This window comes from Dendrobates tinctorius, unplaced genomic scaffold (genome assembly GCF_039654945.1).
Source record: "Dendrobates tinctorius isolate UK_male_01 unplaced genomic scaffold, ASM3965494v1 ptg000154l, whole genome shotgun sequence".
NCBI classification, from domain to species: Eukaryota; Metazoa; Chordata; class Amphibia; order Anura; family Dendrobatidae; genus Dendrobates; species Dendrobates tinctorius.
In genome coordinates, this window is record NW_027361821.1 from 10,208,274 (window position 1) to 10,230,850 (window position 22,577).

Genomic DNA, 22,577 nt, shown 5'->3' on the forward strand with positions numbered 1-22,577 from the left:
TGAACATACATTTCAGCAGGCCAACAATTCAGATTTTAAAATAATTTTTCAAGCTGGTGTTATAAAATATTCTAATTTACTGAGATAATGACTTTTGGGTTTCCATTGGCTGTAAACCATAATCATCAACATCAACAGAATTAAACACTTGAGATAGATCACTCTGTTAGTAATGACTCTATATAATATATGAGTTTCACTTTTTGTATTGAAGAACTGAAATAAATTAACTTTTTGATGATATTCCAATTTAATGAGAAGCAATTGTACCTTTGGGTGGAGGCGATATCTACACACCAGAATTTCTGGACTCCATCTATTAAATTATCCCATTTTTTGGCCATGTTATTGTTGTGAGCTATAGTATGCAAATATCTTCTGAGTAAACTATGTCCTATATTAAACACAAAGGTTCAGAAAAATGAAAACATTGTTTAACCCCTTTACTCCCAAGGGTAGTTTGCATGTTAATGACCAGGCTAATTTTTACAATTCTGACCACTGTCCTTTTATGAGGTATTAACTCTGGAACGCTTCCATGGATCCCAGTGATTCTGAAAATGTTTTCTCGTGACATATTGTACTTCATGATAGTGGTAAAAAATTTTTTATATGACTTGCATTTATTTGTGAAAAAAAAAGAAATTTGGCGAAAATTTCGCAATTTTCCAAATTTGAATTTTCATGCCCTTAAATCAGAGAAACATGTCACACGAAATACTTAATAAGTAACATTTCCCACAAGTTTCCTTTACATCGGCACAATTTTGGAACCAAAATTTTTTTGTTAGGAAGTTATAAGGGTTAAAAGTTGGCCAGCGATTTCTCATTTTTACAACACCATTTTTTTTAGGGACCACATCACATTTGAAGCCACTTGGAGGGGTCTATATGATAGAAAATACCAAAAAGTGACACCATTCTAAAAACTGCACCCCCGAAGGTGCTCAAAACCACATTCAAGAAGTTTATTAACCCTTTAGGTGCTTCACAGGAATTTTTCAAATGTTTTTAAAAAAATAACATTTAACTTTTTTTTTCACAAAAAATTTACTTCAGATTCAATTTGTTTTATTTTACCAAGGGTAGAAGGAGAAATTGGACCCCAAAAGTTGTTGTACAATTTGTCCTGAGTAAGCTGATACCCCATATATTGGGGTAGACCACTGTTTGGGCGCATGACAGAGCTCAGAAGGGAAGGAGCACTGTTTGACTTTTTGTAATTCAGAATTGGCTGGAATTGAGATCAGACGCATGTCGCATTTGGAGAGCACCTGATGTGCCTAAACAGTGGAAACCCCCCAATTCTAACTTCAACCCTAACCCCAACACACCCCTAACCCTAATCCCAACCCTAAATATAACCCTAACCACAAAACTAACCCTAACACTCCCCTAACCCTAATCCCAACCCTAACCCTAATCCCAACCCTTACCCTAACCCTAACTTTAGCCCCAACCTTAACCCTAACTTTAGCCCCAACCCTAACCCTAACTATAGCCTCTACCCTAACCCTAACCCTAGCCCTAATGGGAAAATGGAAATATATTTTTTTAAAATGTTATTATTTTCCCTAACCAAGCTGGTGAAAAAGGGGGGTTTGATTTACTATTTATAGCGGGTTTTTATGTTTGGCAGCTGTCACACACTAAAAGACGCTTTTTATTGCAAAAAATAGTTTTTGTATCACTACATTTTGAGAGCTATAATTTTTCCATATTTTGGCCCACAGTCATGTGAGGTCTTATTTTTTGTGGGACGAGTTGACGTTTTTATTGGTACTATTTTTGGGCACATGACATTTCTTGATTGCTTTTATTCCGATTTTTGTGAGGCAGAATGAACAAAAACCAGCAATTAATGAATTTCTTTTGGGGGGACCTTTATACCTTTCCGCATGTGGTAAAATTAATAAAGCAGTTTTATTCTTCGGGTCAGTACGGTTATAGCGATACCTCATTTATATCATTTTTTATGTTTTTGTGCTTTATAGAAAAAATAATTATTTTTGCACTGCTTTATTCTGAGAGCTATAACTTTTTTATTTTTCCAGTGATGGAGCTATATGACAGCTTGTTTTTTATGGAACAAGGTGATGTTTTCAGCGGTACCACGTTTATTTATATCTGTCTTTTTGATCGCGTGTTATTCCACTTTTTGTTCGATGGTATAATGATAAAGCATTGTTTTTTGCCTTGTTTTTTAATGGTGTTCCCTAAAGGGGTTAACTAATGGGAAAGGCTTATAGGTTGGGTCGTTACAAAGGTGACAATACTAAATATGTGTACTTTTATTGTTTAGATTTATTTAATTCAATATTGATTTAATGATAGAATATTGATTTTTTCTATTATTTTTACAATTATTGAATTTTTTTTTAATTTCATTCTTACTTTTACACTCTGTCCCAATATTGGACTCTCATTCTGTGCAGGCTGATCACTTATATGGCATGCAGATCTGCATGCTATAGAAGCTGTCAGTGCTGCACTCTGTGCACACTGACTTCAGAGACTTCCTGACATGCACTGCACATGACAGGAAGTCTCTGAGCTCTGGTAACCCGGATGTCATCATGACGACATCGGGTTACCATGGGAGCGATCGGGACCCCGTGTCATGCTGTGAGGTCTCCGATCCAAAGGCAGAGGGGCTGTCACAGCTGACAGCCCCTCTGACTGCTCCCGGAACGCTGCGATTATCTTTGATAAAGTGTTTTGGGGGTTAAAGTGCTAGGAGCGGTTCGTGACCGCTCCTGGCACTTAGTGCCGGGTGTCAGCTGTGAGAATCAGCTGACACCCGGCCTCGATCGGGGGAGCGCGGCTGATCGCGTATGATGTACTATTCCGTCCATGGAAATTAAGGCCCAGGGCACATGGACAGAATAGTACGTCCAATGTCATAAAGGGGTTAAACTGGAAACTTTGAAGAAATGTTTTTCTTAAAAAGTCATAAATATTAGTGGTCTTTACAAATGTTCTCTGGGACTGTACAGTTTTAACCAAAATTAATTCCCAAAATTAATTAAATGAGTTGATTAAATTGGAAATTATATCACTGGGGTCCTTGGTTCAAATCTATCCAAGACCACTATCTGCCACACGTGTGTATGTTTTCCCCATGTTTGTATGGGGCGCTTTCACCACTTCAAAGACATTCACTACATGATGGAGAATTCAGATTGTGAGCCCCATTGTGGGAAGTGATGATCATGTCTGTTAAGTGCTGTGGAAAGTGAAGGTGATATATAAGTGAGTTTAATAAATAGTGAAATCTGCTGTAGATTATTCTCCTGCATCTTCTTCCTGTGATCATTTCCTTTGACCCCTTTTAGTTGTCTGTTTTTCAAATACCTGTTCTATCCTTGTTTTTCACAGATAATACCCGTACCCATTATATAGGGCTGTTTACATGTCTGTGTTTTTTTTGCAGACTGAGTGTTTGCTAACAATCATAGCAACTAAAAAAGCAGAGGCATGTCCGTTTTTGATATCCAGCTCACTCAATCGAATTGACGGGCCCATTAAAAAAGATGGACAGCATAAGGCTGCTGTCCATGTGTCATTCGAGAGCCGTCTGGGGTTCATCCTTTCATGGGTATGAGAAGCTTGACATTTCTTGCTTTTTAGCATAATATAAACGGATTCCGCACTGTTGGTAAAAAGAATACAGACCAAAGGTTGGCTGAAAATTGGATCCAGCACACTGATGAAAATGTTTTCTTTTTTTTAAGCCAAAAAAAAAATTGTAAGTATGAATGAGTCTTTTGATTCGAAACACATTTTGCCCCTGGGCTCTGTATGAAATAGCCACATTGAATTGAAAGCAATAAATATTTTTTCTAGAGCTGTGCATTATTGTCAAACTGTATACTTTATTCACATGGTCCCCTAAATGCTGGTGACGTGCGAGTATTACTTTATATTAACTCTTCTGCCAAATTCTGACTAGACAGTGTTGAAAGTAACCTTTAGATCTAGTTATACCTCTCTAAAGCTGCAGACAAAGCATTTATCAGCCTCGGGGTCCAGGTCTTAGGTTGTCTGTCATCTTAAGGCCCCATTACCCATGAAACTAATGTCAGCCACACCAGCTGATATCAATGGATAATGTGTGTGGAACCCCATACAATGGAGTATTGGGGGAAATGTTGATCAGACATATGTTTTCAGACTGCTGATTGCTTTAATTTTTCAGAGATAAGCCACTGCCAGACATGGCTGGCAATGGATTTCTCATTGAGAACACAGGAGCATTCTGCTGAATGTGTATGAGAGCCTGCTGACATGGCTTTTGGCCAAACGATGGCCGGAAACTCGCTGGGGACTGCATCACACAACAGCTGGGGACTGAGTCAGGGCACAGCTGGGGACTGCATCAGGCAGAAGCTCGGGACTGCATCAGGCAACAGCTGGGGCCAGCATCAGACAACAGCTGGGGACTGCATCAGGCAACAGCTGGAGACTGCACCAGGCAAAAGCTGGAGACTACATCAGGCAACAGCTGGAGACTGCATCAGGCAACAGCTGGGGCCTGCATAAGGTAACAGCTGTGGCCTGTGTCAAAAAAGAGCTGGGGACTGCATCAGGCAACAGCTGGAGACTGCACCAGGCAACAGCTGGAGACTGCACCAGGCAACAACTGGAGACTGCATCAGGCAACACCTGGGGACTGCATCAGGCAACAGCTGGAGACTGCATTAAGCAACACCTGGGGACTGCATCAGGCAACAGCTGGGGACTGCATCAAGCAACAGCTGAGGACTGCATCAGGCAACAGCTGGGGACTGCATCAAGCAACAGCTGGGGACTACTTCGGGCAACAGCTCGGAACTGCTTCAGGCAACAGTTCGGGACTGCTTCAGGCAACAGCTCGGGACTGCTTCAGGAAAGAGCTCCGGACTGCATCAGGCAACAGCTGGGGACAGCATCAGGTAACAGCTGGGGACTACATCAGCTGAGGCAAATACAGTAGTCCCCAGCCAGTGTTTCAAAGAATGTTACAGTGTTTCAGAATGAAACATATATGGCTGTAATTGTGATTACTCAGGCAGACCACAGTAAATGATACGCACTGAGCGATCAGTTACATGTCAGCCATAGATCACTCCGTACACCTAGTCTGCCACGTTTCTTGGCAGTGTGAGTCCTATTTGCACAGAAAAATGCATTGCTGAAAACGATGATCTTTTGCACAGCAAAAAAAGATCATTTCCATGGAATAAAGTGCATTTTGATCATTCATTGGGTGCTCGGTAGTCTCAAAGATTATTGTGAAATGGGCGCAATTAATAATGTATGTTCACTATAGACTTTCAGTGCATCTTAAAGGGAATCAGTCAGCAAGTTTTTGCTATTTTATCTGCAAGCAGCATGCACATATGATCAAAAGGGTAAGGGTAAATTTACACTGGGCATTTTTGCTGCTTATTTTTTCTGCAGCAAATCCTAATTTCTTGGCAGGAAAGAAGCTGCAGCAAAAGCGCAAGTTTAGGTGCGTTTTTTGGTGCAGATTTAGTGCAGTTTAGTGCATTTTTTTGGTGTGTTTGTAAGGGGGTAAAGAGAAGGAGGAACTTAAAAGAGGTTACCTCTCCTGTTCCATTTCTGAAATCACCTGGCCAGGCAGCAGCGTTTCCTGGGGGAAGGTTGCTAGTGTGTGCAGGCACGGTGTGCGCAGTATTATCACAAATAAATGCCCAAATTATTATATTTTGCCCCTGAACGGGTGACACCCCACAGAACATTAATTATACTATTGCGGTAACAAAGATATATATCAAATAGGACAGTACCACACAATGGCGTATCAATGATTAAAATATCTTTATTGACATTATATTAAAACAAAGTGCACAAGAAAGATACTGGAAAATAAGGAGGGACTTCAAACCATGGAACCTCCCACCACAGCACAGCAAAGTATGTCTGATGCAATCCACATAACAATAATGATACTAGCAAATTTGCAAATAACATAGGGCAAGAAAGACACCACCAAGTATATTCCTAGATAGAACATGTGCCCACCATGGGTATACATGAAAAACTCCAGAGTTGTACAATGTATAATGGACTGACACTGGCCCTCTCAAAAGGTGTTACCCTAAGTAAAGTGAACAGAACATGTGAAAAATGATACGTGGTTACATACCAGTATATGCTGGTGGGGGAGTCCCGGCCGTCACCTCTGCCCCGACACACGTTTCGCACAGCTTCCTCGGGAGGCTTCCTGAATAAGCTGTGTGAAACGCACGTCGGGGCACAGTCTGCATGTGCCGCTGTTGACGGTGCCAATGTTGGAGAGTTAGACTCTTCAATCAAGCCTTCCACAAACTGATAAGTTTATTTCTGCCTTTGTTTAACTCCTTAACTACCGCATTATTGTTTATTTGTTGCAAATAATTATTCCCCTTGTTGCCCATCCCTGCGTGGCGTGAAAATCCCTGTAAAAAAACCTTTAACTCTTGGTCTGCCTCAGATCCGTGGCGACATCCTCCGCACCTGCAGGTTATTACACTTTTTAGTGCGATTTTGTGTCTCTTTGTCCATGCTAATGTTCATGACTTTTCTGCAAAAAAAAGCTGCAAATAATGATACCTGCATTTTTGCTCCGTTTTTCAACACCCATTCAAGCCAATGGGTGAAAAATGCTACAAAAACGCTGATAGAAGTGACATGCTCTATGTCCAAAAAAAGCAGCAAAGCACAAAATCCCTATCACACAAAAAACTATGTGTGTGCATGAGATTTCTAAAAACTCATACGCTTTGCTGGTACTGTAAAAAGCAGCTGAAAATAAGCATAAAAAGCACAGCAAAAACGCCCAGTGTGAACATACCCTAACAATGTTTTGCACTTTTGGCTCCCTATCTCACTGTCCACTATTGCTTTCAACATGCGACTACCATCATTTTATAGACAATCATCTTGACTATCTCATGCATAAATTAGATTTGAAACTATTTAGCATATGATTAGGTATGCAGATTCTTGTTTTATAGATTACATAGCCAAAATCTGCTGACAGATTCCCTTTAATACAGAGGACTTTGCTTTTATCTGGACAGAGGGACAGCAGCAGCTGAAATAATGTTGTTATACTTTTTCAAAACCTGTTATGTGTCTTGATTACCAGGGATCTTACTCTATGTGAATACTCTCTGCATTATGGAACACTTTGGTTCTTTTTTGCTGAGAGTGCAAAATAACTGATGAATGCATATCATTTTCATATGAATGCAAATTATTCAGCATATTCATATGTAAGTTATCTTTCTATTAAGTGCTCCTTCCCTAGGGCACATGCCTACGGAGCCAAAAGATAAATCCACCTCCGAGTCCAATGGATCAATAACATCATTGTACTGAGAAAAATACTGTGACAGGTGAAACAGAAAAGTTTTACGCTATGCGCTCCACAATATGCAATAACCTGGTTATATTTCCTTGCAAAGGCCATTTGTTGCCTTTTGAAAAGAAATATGTTGCAGATTTGGAAGAGAATTGAAAAGCTTTCATGAACGGGAATTCAGAATTTAAAGTTGCTGAGTGTGCACTTAATTATTCACAGTCAGAGGCTGATCCAAACTTGTCAACTTGTCAAAAGTTGCACCGTTTTCTTCCACTAGCTGTTAATTACAATCTAGCATTTTGTAACTATCCTAAAGAACGTTGTGCTAACTTTCAGCAGACAAAATGTCACATTTTACGAACTCTAATGAGGTGCGATGCCACTCAGATGTACAATTGTGTTCCTGTTTACCTTGCAATTTTGTATTATACCCACAATAATTTACTCTTTTCTTATAATGAAAGACAATATCGCAAATGTTTACTTGTCAAGAGTTTACAGAAAGTGACGTGAATGTGAATACCGCTCAGATTGTACATTCCATATAATTTAAGGGAACATTAAACTTAAAAATGAATGTTTAAATTATACAAAAAAATAGTTGCTCTTACTATTTTTTATTTTTCTGCACTTTCTGAATTTTCTTAAAAAAAAAAAATTCTCGTGTAGAAACCTAGTAAAGGACATAGAGGTTGATCTCATGATCAGTTTGATCTCCAAAGTGGTCAGCTTAAACCACACCCTTGTAAGTGAGGGGGAGGAGTTTAGTGATCACTTGACCTATTGCAGAGCAGGGGAGGGTTCTGCTACAACCAGCTGTCATACAGCCGTACAGAGGACAGTAATGAAGAAGAGAATATTTCTTTATATATTTCTCAGCTTTAATTGCAATATGAGGCAAACAAAATCTAAAAACAGAAGTAAATTAAGGAAGAAACTGCTGGAAGATTTTGATAAGTTATTTTAAGGGAGAAATTCTGCACTATTACATGATTAATATCATATAGACATCATAGAAATGTAAGGGACCTGTAGAGGTGAGGTTTGTTTTGTGGTCCAGAAGCTCTCAGTTATGGTTACCCCTGAGTTTGTGTGATCTGGGAGTTTGCTGCAGATAAGGTGTTATCCATATTTATGTGCTAACTGTCTTGGGCATGCTCGAAAAATACATTTAAGTCCTCATGGCTGCATGTCTTTCCGATGTTCGACAGCCAACATACATGCAGGGATTGCATGTTTGTTAACAATCCCTGCATGTGTTGCGGCTGTTGAACAGTCATGAGACATGGGGGCGCGGGGACTCAAGCACACCAAAGATACTGGGATAACACGTTATCAGAGCATGTTCCCTCATCACTACTGCTTACTCCTTTTGAGGCCACCGGTGGTGTTATGGTTTTAATGTACAGGGACCTTGTAAATAAAGGACGAATTAGTTAGATCAGGGTACGTTTCAAAGATTAAAACATCTTTACGGTAATTCTTTAGACAGGATTTCCACAATTGATAGCAGGTACAATACTTTCTATATGTATCTTCTAAATCATGCTGAGGCTTCTTCTTTGAGAGAATTAAATACTGTATGACATTTCAATAGCATATGTGCAATTCAGTACTTCTCAAAATTTCTAGCTCTGTTCCTAACTTCTTTATCTCCAATGCAATGAGTATCTCGTATTCCTTCCTGGTTGTAATAGAACTTTTCCAAATACCCAGGACTGGTCTACACAATGCCTTGATAAAGCCCACTCCTTCCAGCTGCCAAAGGGAATTCTGCCTCCTTCAGCTCTGTTTATTGCTATGTCACTGATAGTGAAGGGGGCCTTCTGGATTCGTGTCCGATCTCTGTTCTCCGATGCATAGGTACTCAGTTGCTAATACATAATTGATCTCTTTCAAATTTCTGTCACTGAACACGCTTTCCAACTTCCAGCCTGTTACCATCTCATAATCAATAATGCTTCTTATTTCTTCAATAGCCATTCATCAACTGCTAACAATCAGGACCTAGCTTCCTTAGCCTACTTAACTCCTTGCAACCTGGGCTGTCACTAACAGTTAACCCTGTCACTTTTAAAGGGGATATTTATGACTTTGTAAAAAAGAAAGACATTTGCCTAAGCACTAACAGGCAGGTAATTTCTACCTACTTGCCTGTTGTGACCAACTCCAATCTTCACGGGCAGAGAGCGGTCTGACCGCTCTTATTGGCGATTCAGCTGCCTCTGCTGATTTCATGTTGAGTGGCAGCTTCATTTCTGCCATGCTCTGTTGAAATTGGCAGTCCCACCCTGTCAACAGAGCAGAGCTCTGTCGATGTGTCATCGGCATAGGCAGCTGGATCAGGAATCATCTGTGACCGTTCTGTGCTGGCAAAAAATAATACGGGGCATGCATAGGCACATTTTTATTTTACAAAGTCCTGGATATCCCCTTTAAATAACTGGGAAAACTTCAATCACATGAGAACAAAAGACATTAAACAGCAAGTCAATATAATAATATATGAGAAGTCTTCAAAGACATTTTGAGCTGAATTTATTTTAAACTACTTTAACGGTCACTCATTGATATATGTATGAGACACAAAAGAGCAAATTCATAAAAGTGCTTATGCCAGAAAATTTTGCACAGTGTGGAGTTGTATAAATATTTTGCAACATTTTGTCTTTTCACGCCAATTTTTGGAATCTCTGACAAATAGGAAGAGCTGTGGTGGAGCGGTGGTTGGATAGGGTGCTTGTTATGCTTGACTGTCAAATTCATCATTGGAAGCATCTTTGTTATGCTAGAAATGTTATTCCACTTGCTGACTCTAGAATCATCTCTGGAGAGGTGCAAGTATGTGCACATTACTGGTAAGTTGGCTGAATTCATTACATGACACGCACCAATTAACAAATTTTGCACATCTTATTCTTGCATGCCCTTCATTAAGACTGGCCATTTTTAATTAATCAGGACCGAAGGAGAAAAACAGTCTTAACCCCTTTGAGACGAGGTATGTTTTCACCTTAATGACTGGGCCAATTTTTACAATTCTGACCAATGTCACATTATGAGGTAATAACTCTGGAACGCTTCATCGGATCCTGGTGATTCTGAGAATGTTTTCTTGAGACATATTGTGCTTTATGATAGCGGTAAAATTTCTTCTATATGACTTGCATTTACTTGTGAAAAAAGGGAAATTTGGTGCAAATTTTGCAATTTTAAAACTTTTCATTTTTATGCCCTTAAATCAGAGTCATATCACAAAAAATAGTTATTAAATAACATTTTCCACATGTCTACTTTACATCAGCACAATTTTGTAACCAAATTTTTTTGTTAGGAAGTTATAGGGGTAAAAAGTTGACCAGAGATTTTTCATATTTTCAACAAATTTTACAAAACCATATTTTTTACGGACCACCTCATATTTGAAGTCACTTTGAGGGGTCTATATGAAAGAAAATACCAAAATACAATTCTAAAAACTGCACCCCTCAAGGTACTCCAAACCACAATCAAGAAGTTTATTAACCCTTCAGGTGCTTCACAGGAATTTTTGAAACGTGGAAGGAAAAAAATAAACATTTGCTTTTCTTTCACAAAAATTTTCCTTTCAACCTAATTTTTTTTTACTTTCGCAAGGGAAACAGGAGAAAATGGACCATACATTTTATTGTTCAATTTCTCCTGAGCATGCCGATACCCCATATGTGGGGGAAAACTCCAGTTTGGGAATACGGCAGGGCTCAGAAGGGAAGGAACGCCAATTGAATTTTTGAATGTAAAACATGCTGGAATAATTAGCGGTTGCCATGTTGCCTATAGAGAGCCCCTGATGTGCCTAAACAGTGGAAACTGCCAACAATTGACACAATTTTGGAAAGTAGACTTCCTTGGGAACTTATCTAGATGTGTACTGAGCACCTTGAACCCACAGGTACTTCACAGAAGTTTATAACGTAGAGCCGTGGAAATAAAAAAAATCAAATTTTTCCCAAATAAATCTTTTTAGCTCTAAATTTTGCATTTACAACATGGTATAAGGAGAAATTATGCCATACAATTTGTTGTGCAATTTCTCCCGAGTACAACATTACCCCATATATGGGGAAAAAACACTGTTTGGACACACGGTAGGGCTTGGAAGGGAAGGAGTGCCATTTGACTTTTAGAATACAAAATTTGATGGAGTAATTACCGGATGCATGCCGCATTTGAAGAGCCCCTGATGTGCCTAATCAGTGAAAACCCCCACAAGTGATACCAATTTGGAGACTAGACCCCATTTGTACCTTATCTATATGTGTATTGAGCACCTTGAACCCCCAGGTGCTTCACAGAAGTTTATAACGTTAAGCTGTGAAAATAAAAAAAATCACATTTTTCCCGCAAAAATCATTTTTAGCTATAAATTTTGTATTTTCACAAGGGCAAAAGGAGAAAATGGATCCCAAAGGTCCATTATTCCCTGATTTCACAGATACCCCATATGTGGACAAAAACTGCTTTTGAGGTACAGTGCAAAGCTCAGAAGTGTAGTGCCGTATTACAGTGCAGATTTTGCTGCATTTGTTTGCGGGTGCCATGTTGCATTGACAGAACCCCCCCATAACCCCCCCATAAGTGACCACAAACATCTCAATGATTTAATCTAGACGTGCAGTGATTATATTGACACACAGTTGTGTCACAGACTTTATACAGTACTATTGGGCAGTGAAGAAAAAATAATTTACATTTTCACCACCATGATTGTGTGTTAGCCCCAAGTTTTACATTTTCACACTGGGAAATGGATAAAAATGGCATCAAAATTTGTCCCACAATTTCTGCTGAATGTACTGTAAAAATACCCCATATGTGGCTGTACAGTACTACTTTGCCATATGGAGACACTCGGGAGAGACGGAGCGCTATTTGCCTCCTGGAGCGCAGATTTTTCTTAGACTAGTTTGTGGATTCCGTACAAAGAGCCCCTAAGTGCTAAAAAAACAGAATCTCCCCTCAAGTGACACCATTTTGGAAATTATAACCCTTTGGGAATTTATTTACAGATGCAGTGACGATTTTGACTCCATGGGTGTTATCCAGAAACAGGCAGCAGTGGATGTTGCTGAGTGAAAATTGCAAACTGCTGTTGTAGTGACCAGTACGTTATAGTGTCCAGTATGTTTTAACTAACTATAGCCTCAACCCTATCCCTAGCCCTAACCTTAGTGGGAAAATGAAAATAAATACATTTTTTTTATTTTATTATTTTCCCTAACTAAGTGGGTGAAAAAGGGGGGTTTGATTTACTATTTATAGCGGGTTTTTATGTTTGGCAGCTGTCACAAACTAAAAGACGCTTTTTATTTCGAAAGCTAGTTTTTGCGTTATCATGTTTTGAAAGCTATAATTTTTTTATATTTAAGCCGACAGTCATGTGAGGACTTGTTTTTTGTGGAACGAGCTGATATTTTTATTGGTACCATTTTCATGCACATGACAGTTTTTGATTGCTTTCTATTGTGATTTTTGGGAGACAGAATGAACAAAAGACAGCAATTCGGGAATTGCTTTTTTTTTTTTACATATATACCGTTCCACATTGGTAAAATTGATAAGGCAGCTTTATTCTTAGGGTCAGTACGATTACAGCGATACCTCATTTATATTTTTTTCATATTTTTTTTAGGTTTTGGCACTTATACACAATAAAAACTATTTTATAGAAAAAGTTTGAGTGTTATAACTTTTTATTTTTCTGCTGATGGAGCTGTATGGCGGCTTATTTTTTGCGAGACAAGATGACGTTTTCAGCGGTACCATTTTTACTTACATCCTTTTTTTATTGCAATTTTCACTTTTTGTTCGGCGGTATGATGATAAAGCATTGTTTTTTGCCTTGCTTTTTATTTTTTTTACGGTCTTCACTGAAGGAGTTAACTAGTGGGACAGCTTTATATAGTGGGTTGTTAAGGACACGGCGATATCAAATATGTGTACTTTAACTCTTTTTCTATTTACATAAATAAATGTATTTATTGGAAAAATATTTTTTTATTTTTTTCTTTATTTAGGGATTTTTAAAAAATTATTTTTACACTTTATAATTTTTTTTTATACTTTTTTACATTGCCCCAGGATGGGACATTACTATATTACATCAGTTCGCTAACCTTACGATTAGTCCCCAATCCCCACAATTTTAAGCGTGTCCTGAAAACGCATTTATTCAGACTGGCCTATCGCCTCAACACATTAACCTAACCTATCCCTGTGTGGCAGAGCCAAAAATTTTACCATAACCAGGTTCCCAGCATCATGTTCCCACATGCTTTATGCATCCATTAGCCCTCTGTGTCTGTACTGTTACACACTTAACATTATGGCTGGTCCATACAATCAGGGCAACTGTTACCACCCACCTTTCGTGTCTACCTCTTTCCTCATAGACTGTAAGCTTGCGAGCAGGGCCCTAACTCCTCTTGGTATTTGTTATAATCTACTGTATGTGATTATTGTTATGCTGTAATGTCTATTGTCTGTACAAATCCCCTCTGAAATGTAAAGTGCTGCGGAATATGTCGGCGCTATAAAAATAAAATTTATTATTATTATTATTATTATTATTAACCTGATAATCTGCAATGCAGGATATCAGATCAGGATCTGACAGACAGGGAAGTAGGCATGCTGGCACCTGACAGCAGGAGCTCACAAGCCACCTTACCTGCAGGACCCGGAAGGATCCCACAGCCATCTTGGTGTTGGGGTTTCCATGGAGACCTTCACAACAATGCCATTGCATCGCGTTGTTCTGATGTTTCTCTCTGCCGCTGTCACTACTTACAGCAGCATCAGAGGGGTTAAATGCCCATGATCGGTGGTAGCACCAATCATGGGCAATGCTGTGGGGTCTCAGTGTGAGGCCACTGTGATTGCGGCACTGTACTAGTACTGCTCTGGGCACATATGCACTTCCCGTAGAGCAGTACTAGTACGGCAAAGGGCAAAGTTTGCGAAGGGGTTAATGAACAAGCGCATGGAGTACAATATGCCTAACTCATAATTCATTAAGAAGCGTTTAATTAAGCACGTATGTTATACTGGCATATACTGCCACCAGAAAAGAGACACTTCTCAACCTCTTCTTGTAATTGATGTAATTGGACAGGTCTTGCATGAAAATGCCAAAAGTTGCAATATTCGACTTGAGCAAAAATGTTGAAAGTTAGTAAGGTGTTTTATGCCAGAAATATGGAGTAAACACCATAATTAATCAGCTCCAATGGCCAACATTTATCAAATAACTTAGATTTTCGACTGCCCATGAAAGTCACAAATGATGATGTACAAGTACTTGGAACTGATTAAAAAAGTAGAAATGGTTTTCTTCAAAGAGAAGTTTTAGTCAAGAATAATAAAAAACAAATTGGTTCGTGATCCTGCTATGGGCTAGTGCAAATATAATTTTCTGATGGCTTTACAGTTTCAAATGCCTCAAATTTATTAAAGGGAATCTGTCAGCAGATTTTTACTACCTCATCTGAGCAGCATGATGTTGTCAAAGAGAAGCTGAATCCAATGATGTATCACTTAGTTTACTGGGTGCAGCAGTTCTGACACAGAGCATTTAGATTTAGAATGAAGCTGAGCTGAAAAAGCTAACCCCGCCCACAACATGATTTCTATTTACAAAGTCCATAGACAGTGAGATGCTTATCATGGGAGAATGGGGTGTTGCCAGACTAGTGTAGATAGACAATGTTAATCCTTAGTGATAAATCCTTCACAGTTAATAAACAGCATGCACTTTGACAAGTGACACACCCTTGAATTCTGTGTTTCACACTCTATCTCATACTGGCTTCAGATTACATTGCAAAACACCTGCTGACAGATTCCCTTTAAGAGGTGTGTATCATTCTATAAATTCAGTTCAAGTCATCTGCTACTATCTTCATTACTTAGGCTAGTTTCACGCTTGCGGACGGAGGGCTGCGCACTTCCTCCATGAAGCGCCGCCCCCGCCGCACCTCTTACGATTAGCTCCACCTATTTCTTCATGCAGCCTGCGTACCCTATCTTTAACACTGGGTATGCAGGCTGTGCCGCAGTATGAGGATGCCGCCTCATGCGTCGTTTTGACAGTGTGTCGACCCACGTGGAACACATCATGTTGGAATTTTATGTGGGCGCCGCATTGTCAAAATGACTCATGTGGCAGCATCCGCATACTGTGGCATGGCCTGCATACATAATGTTAAAGATAGGGTACGCAGGCCGCATGAAGCCGCATGCAGAAATAGGCAGAGCTAACTGGAGGAGGCGCGTGGGGGCGGGGCTTCACGGAGGAAGTCCGCAGCCCTCCGTCCACAAATGTGAAACTAGCCTAAGACTAGTATTTAATGCGTCTGTCTTTGCAGATGTGGGCCAAAGGGTTTTCCAATGCATACACTAATGGTATCTCGGTTGCCTGTGCCCTAAATATCTCATCAAAATAAGTCAAACTTGTTTCTAGTGAAGTATATGCCCCTATGCATGGTCTCTTCATTATAGTGAAAGGGACATACAAAAAGCAGCAAATTAAAGTTGTAATCTCGAGTTGAGCAGATTGATCTGTGAAGAATATATATTAAATCAAATTTCCTGAAATGTGCAGGTCCAAGCAAACTCAAACACTCTGTGATCCAATTTGGGAGAATCGATCCCCAAAACAAAGCCCAGTGACATTTCACACACTGCTGAAGACTCAGAGACTGGATTAGGCTAGTTTCACACTAGTGTTACCAAGCGCAGCGCAGGGCCGCTGCTAAGCTCTGCCCCCGGCCGTGCCCCTTCCAGTCAACTCCTCCTTGCATTTTTGTGTGCTCGGCGCAGCGCAAAAAGGGCGCATGCGCTGGCAAAACCATACCAGCGCACGGCCAGCGTACCCAACGCTAAATATAGGGTACGCTGATCGCATGCAGCATCATGTGGCCATAGGAGGAGCTGACCGGAGGAGACGCAGCTGGGGACGGAGCTTAGCTGCGGCCCTGTGCTGCGCTTGGTAGCACTAGTGTGAAACTAGCCTTAATGGTATCCGGAGCAGCTGTGCAGCTTCCCCTTAATGCCCAGCAACTATCACATTTCCTGGGTTTGCACAGCTAAACAATGGGACAAGCATAACCATTATAAATATTTTATGCTAGTACAGTATAGGGATAGGAGGTCAAAGCGCACAGATCATTCGCAGGGTTAGAAAAGGCCTATTCTGATTGTGGTGTTATACTTCAATACTGAAGCAGATTGAAAATGGGAATGGAAGCCTCAGCCTAGAAATACTAATCCAAAAACTTTCAAGTGATATTGGGAAATGTTGAAGCCTTAGAGTAACTCATTGTGTTTGAATTGTATAGATACAATGCAGTAAAATAACATTAATAAGTTTTTTATTCTTCACACCCTAAAAAGATGAGAGCATTACTAAACTCCTCAGTGCTAATTTTGCAACTAAAACAAAATCCTGAATCCAAGTCTTGTACTGTAAAGTATATTAGAAGAAGAATGGATTCAATACACAACTAGGAGACCACAGAGAGTCATACATGTGTTTTCTGGGAAATTAGAAGCTTTTTAGTATTGCGATTTGCAGGAAATGTATTAAACGCAAATCACATTTTCTGGGAAAGTTCAGCAAAGGTAGTGAACTCAGTTTCAAATCCCATAAAAAATGAATGGTATATGCAAAGATAATGCTTCATATGCCTGATGGATGTGATTACTTGATTGGAGAATGAGTGTCTCCAAATTCACAAATGCATTTCATCATTATACGTAATGTTGTGGTGGTGTATTGCAGCATTTATGACCTATCCCGTGGACACAATGAAAATTCCATTTTAATATAGTACCTTGTGATCAAACTACAAACAAAAGAGAAGGCACTCCATGTGACTATCATCAGAACACATAGATGAAGGAGGGAGAGATATTACACTCACCTCTAGTAGTTGAACATGCCAGGCACAATGCTGACAATGATCAATGAATAATGGCAGTTTTGGAGCCCTGCAGCATCTTCCGTCAGCTACTGTGGTTCTGCTCAGGAACCATGATGCAATGGAAAGAAGAAAAATGTGTGGAGATCCACAAGTCACCATGCTCGGAGTCAGGAATGGCTTCTGACTTAGAGCGTAGTACTATGTAGATCTCCACCTCCCACCATTTTTCGTCCCACCATTGTCATCAAACCACTAATAATCAGATATTTCATAGAATCATAGAATGCTAAAGTTGGAATGGACCTCAAGGGTCATCATTTCAAACCCCCTGGTCAATGCAGGATTCACTAAACCATCTCAGATAGATGTCTATCGAGCCTATATTTGAAGACTTCCATTGATGAAGAACTCACCACCTCTCGTGGCAGCCTATTTGAGGAAGGTGATAAACCCCTATAGGCCTCCTGTACGCAATGTTTTATTTCAGCACAGTAGACTAAATTAAACATCTTTTACAATACCTGTATATGAATGAAAATCCATATTTTTCTATATCATCTACCATAATAGCAGCATATGGAGAATAACTTCATTGGAACAATAGAAAATTCTATATTTTTGGCTGATATAATGGGTATAAGTCCTTACTAGTGAAAAATATGATGCCATACTTGTACAGGCGTACAACAATATCAGGGTCTGAAAATAAAATCAATCAAAGCACAAACTACAGCTCTGGCAAAAATTAAGAGACCACTGTAAAATTTTCAGCTTGTCTGATTGTTCTCTTTATAGGTATATTTTTGTGCAAAATGTAAATTGCTCTTTTGTTCTATAAACTACTGACAACATGTCTTCAAGTTTCCAAGCACTAAATTTTGTATTTATTTTCAGAAAATGAGAATTGGTCAAAATATCAAAAAATGCTGTGCTTGAAGACCTCAAATAATGATAAAAAAAGCAAGTTCATAATCATTTAGAAACAACAATATTAATGTTTTAACTCAGGAAGAGTTCAGAAATCAATACCTTGTGGAATAACCATGATTTTTAAACACAGCTTTCATGTGTCTCGGCATGCTTTCCACCAGTCTTTCACACTGTTTTTGGGTGACCTTATGCCACTCATGGTACAAAAATATAAGCAGTTCTTCTTTGTTTGATGGCTTGTGACTATCCATCTTCCTCTTTATTGCATTCCAGAAGTTTTCAATGGGGTTCAGGTCTGGAGATTGGGCTGGCTATGACAGGGATTTGATGTGGTGGCCCTTCATCCACACATTGATTGACCTAGCTGTGTGGCATGGTGCATTGTCCTGCTGGAAAAAACAGTCCTCAGAGTTGGGGAACATTGCCTGAGCAGAAGGAATCAACTGTTTTTCCAGGATAACCTTGTATGCGGCTTGATTCATACATCCTTCGCAAAGATTACCCTGCCCAATTCCAGCCTTGCTGAAGCATCCCCAGATCATCACTGATCCTCCACCAAATTTCACAGTGGGTGCAAGACACTGTGGCTTGTACGTCTTTCCAGGTCTTTGTCTAACCATTAGACGACCAGGTGTTGGGCAAAGCTGAAAATTAGACTCATCAGAGAAGATTACCTTACTCCAGTCCTCCATGGTCCAATCCTTATGGTCTTTGGCAAACTTCAGTCTACCTCTCCTTTGCTTCTCATTGATGAAAGGCTTTTTTCTACCTTTACATGACTTGAACCATGCCTCTAGAAGCCTGGTACGAACTGTTCTTGCCATGCACTTCAAACCAGCTGCCATTTGCCGTTCCTTTTGTAGGTCACTTGTTGTCATCTTGCGGTTGCTGAGTGACAATCGAATAAGATGATGTCATCCCGGTCAGTGCAGAGTCGTTTTCGCCTTCTGCCGGTCTGTAGGTTTGTTGTCCCCAATGTCTGCCTCTTGACCTTGTTGTAATGGACTGGCGTCTTAGAAATTTTAAGGATGGATGCAACATGATGCTCACTGTATCCCTTTGCTAGTAAAGCCAGAATTGAGCCCTTCTTTTCTTCACTCAAGACTTTTATTTTCAACTCCTTTGGCATGGTTAAAAGTTATTTTTTCATTCTTATTACTTTTGAGATATTACTAGCACTTGTTTTGCCATCCAGCTTGTCCTATTGCAAGAGGATTGTAAACACCACAGCAGGGTTTTTTTTATACTTTCCTTCATTAAATAAGATTTGGTTCAGGTGATCACCTAATCAGAAGCACATTAAGTAGAATGAGGTGTACTCTGGTTGGAATTCAACCGACACTGGAATGGAATGGCTGTCAGACATGTAGAGAAGCTGATTTTTATAAAACTGTGCAGTGGTCTCTTAATGTCTGACAGAGCTGTATATTAGGTTTTCTTGATTTTAACAATATTTATTGATTCAATTTATAGGAAACTGAAAAACACTTGAATATAATAAAAGGATGACATGATAAAAAATATGGGAACTGGTGGGATAATTACCTGTGGAACAGTCTGCTCCAGTCCATTGTGGTTCACAGCTGCAGACACCACTGTCCATGAGAAATGTCCCATGACCTGAACATTGCTCCTGACAAAGGGCCAGGACATTCTCACAGTTGACTCCACCCCAGCCAGCTGTACAGTGACACTCCCCTTGGACACAGACGCCATGATCAGAACACGATGGATCCAGACAATTCTCTGCATCACATGAAATATAAAATAAACATTAATTAAGTGACAATGGTCTAGTTATATGGTATATATGCTGGGCAAAGTTACACAAAATCAAATTATTAGATAAGACAGAATTATTTTACATAAAACTACGACTTTACAGAAGACATTTAAAGGGATTTTCCACCTTTAGGGACCTTTTTGTTCTTATTTTAGATGAGAGCAAATCAGGAAAAAAAAGGTACTAACTCTCTAGTCAGACCGAGTTCACTGACTGTTTCTCAGTAAAAAGCCACAAATATTTTATGCAATGGGAGGCTGCGCACAAATGTTGAAACTGTTGGTGTTTTCATGCCATTTTTGTCCAGCTTTGCCAAAGCATGCAGAGCAGAGTAGGGTGGGAAAAGGTCCGATGTGACCCCTGCTTGTCAAATTCATGATGAGCACTGATGTTTCTTATGTCATAAATCTTACTCTAGTCTCTGACTGGAGTAAGATTTTTTTGAGAACACAGAGGTACACGCCACTTCGCACCTCGCCTGATTAATTAAGAGCATGCACCTCTTAATGAATCACGTGCCTTGTACTCCACCCTACCACCTCATCGAGATTAGTGTAAAACACTCTAGTCTTGATGAATCATGGCCATCATGTTCATACACCCGAAAAAGCAATTAACAAGAGTTTTTCTCATTCGTCCTGTGATTGAAATCCCGTTTACAATAGATTCACTGCTTCAGTATCTTAATACTATACAAGAAAAAAGTCCCCTAATTAGACAAAGTTTTCTGACTTAAGTGGACTAAACTATTTTAAAAATTGACTTTTTTTAGGATAAATTAAAAAGTATTATATCCAAATCCACCGTTCTAATCACGCAGTCTATCCAGTCTGAGGTGATGTTAAGTCAAAACTGAATACTTAAATAAAACAATAACCTATATGTGGGTATTGCTATAAATGATTGGGGTACTATATAGTACTTCAGGAAATCTATGCAATTGAGATAGTTCCAACGTGTGCATAATGTTCAATTAAAATAAACCCGGTGTCCACACTACTATTCAGGGCACATACATCAACATTAAATTTTAATAAACCCCTGCACGACTCATCCCTTATTATTGCACTTTGCCCTCAAATCAGATACTAGATCCCTTGGATTTAGGATTAGGGTGCATCATCAATATTATGTGCTATAATCATTTCCTATTTTTTACCTCTTCGGTAGATTTCATTCTATATACATATTTATAAACCACAGAGGGCTTATTAAGTCCTTATAAGAGGATTGATTCCTCATACAGCAATTCCTCCCACATATAGTATACTGCTCTTGTTGAAGCTCCTAATATACTTTACTGCGATTTACTACTCCGCGCTCCTAGGCTGCATCAGCTATTCAGTTAGTAAATAGTCATTGAGCATCCGGTGAACACTAAGTCTCCCCTACATTGCTCCCCCCATGTTCAGGGTTACTTATACTGGAACTCCCTACACTGTGCTTATTAATGTCTTAACATGAACGCGTTTCACCCATGCCTTCTATGGGCACATCAGGAAGTTTATGTTATTATTCCTACATACATAAACGGTGCTATATCATTCTTGTATTTACACAGGAGCTCTTGCTCCCAGCTACAATGAGAGCCACCTCACATACGAATAATAGCATAAATGCTGATGATCAGTTGTGATGAGTGCAAGTGATCGTTACTCAAGGTTGCCTAGGTTGATCGGGTATGCATGGAGTATCGCAGGTGCTCGAGTGAGATGTTCACATCCCAATGGCCGCATGTTTTGGGGCTGTTAGACAGCCACAAAACATACAGGGATTGCCTGCAAACACGGGCATTTGTACTCATCATTAATGACCAGTAAATCATTATTCATAGAAATACTTGTCCCCATTAATGGGTTAGTGTAAACCTACCCTAAGCCACGGTGCCAGAGACATGGGATTCAGCTTTAGCATGATTGCTTTTCTACTATCTGTAAAGATACTAAAACACACATAGTGCCAGATTAATTAAAGCTTTCATGCAAGAATTCGGGCATAAAAGCTTTGAAAAGTTGCAAAATGTAGATGCAACTTGGTGTTGCACCTACATTTTGTGACTTTTCGTGTTTTCATTTCATTTTGTTCCATCTCCGACAAACCGGGTGGAGCTACAGTAGGACGCCACAGCTCATCTAACTCATGACAAACTGTGGGTTCCCTATACCAGAAATCTCACTCCAGTCACTGACTGAAGTGAGAATTCTGCCATAGTGCACAGAGGCTCACACCGCCCGTCAGAGCTCCAAATTCATGAAGAGGTGTCTGAAGCTTCTGACTCCAGCACACCCACACAGACTTCATGGCATTACATGTTTTAAGTATATTAAGCACATTTTCTATTGTTACTGCAAATGTAATCCAGTGTAACGCTGTTGTAGATGAGATTTGTGTTGTTATGACAACCAGAATAAAGATACCAACAGTTGACATTCCTGGATAGCTACTGAGAGCTCGACAATGGCACACAACAGAAATCATTAGAAAGGTACAGTACTTTTTATGCAATGCTGTATTCATTTTCCTGTATTTTTATGCAGGATATATAAATTCC

At 39.5% G+C, this 22,577-nt stretch overlaps 1 protein-coding gene across 8 annotated transcripts in view; it reads right to left on the reverse strand.

Annotated features, from left to right (window-relative positions):
* The window catches only part of TENM1 (teneurin transmembrane protein 1), a 1,357,925-nt gene that overhangs the window by 439,241 nt on the left and 896,107 nt on the right, over positions 1-22,577 (reverse strand). For all 8 annotated transcript variants that reach the window (XM_073547613.1, XM_073547619.1, XM_073547618.1 and 5 more), the window contains one exon: positions 19,789-19,989. In XM_073547613.1, coding sequence (XP_073403714.1) covers positions 19,789-19,989 — 201 coding nt within the window. The remainder of the gene's footprint in view (positions 1-19,788; positions 19,990-22,577) is intronic.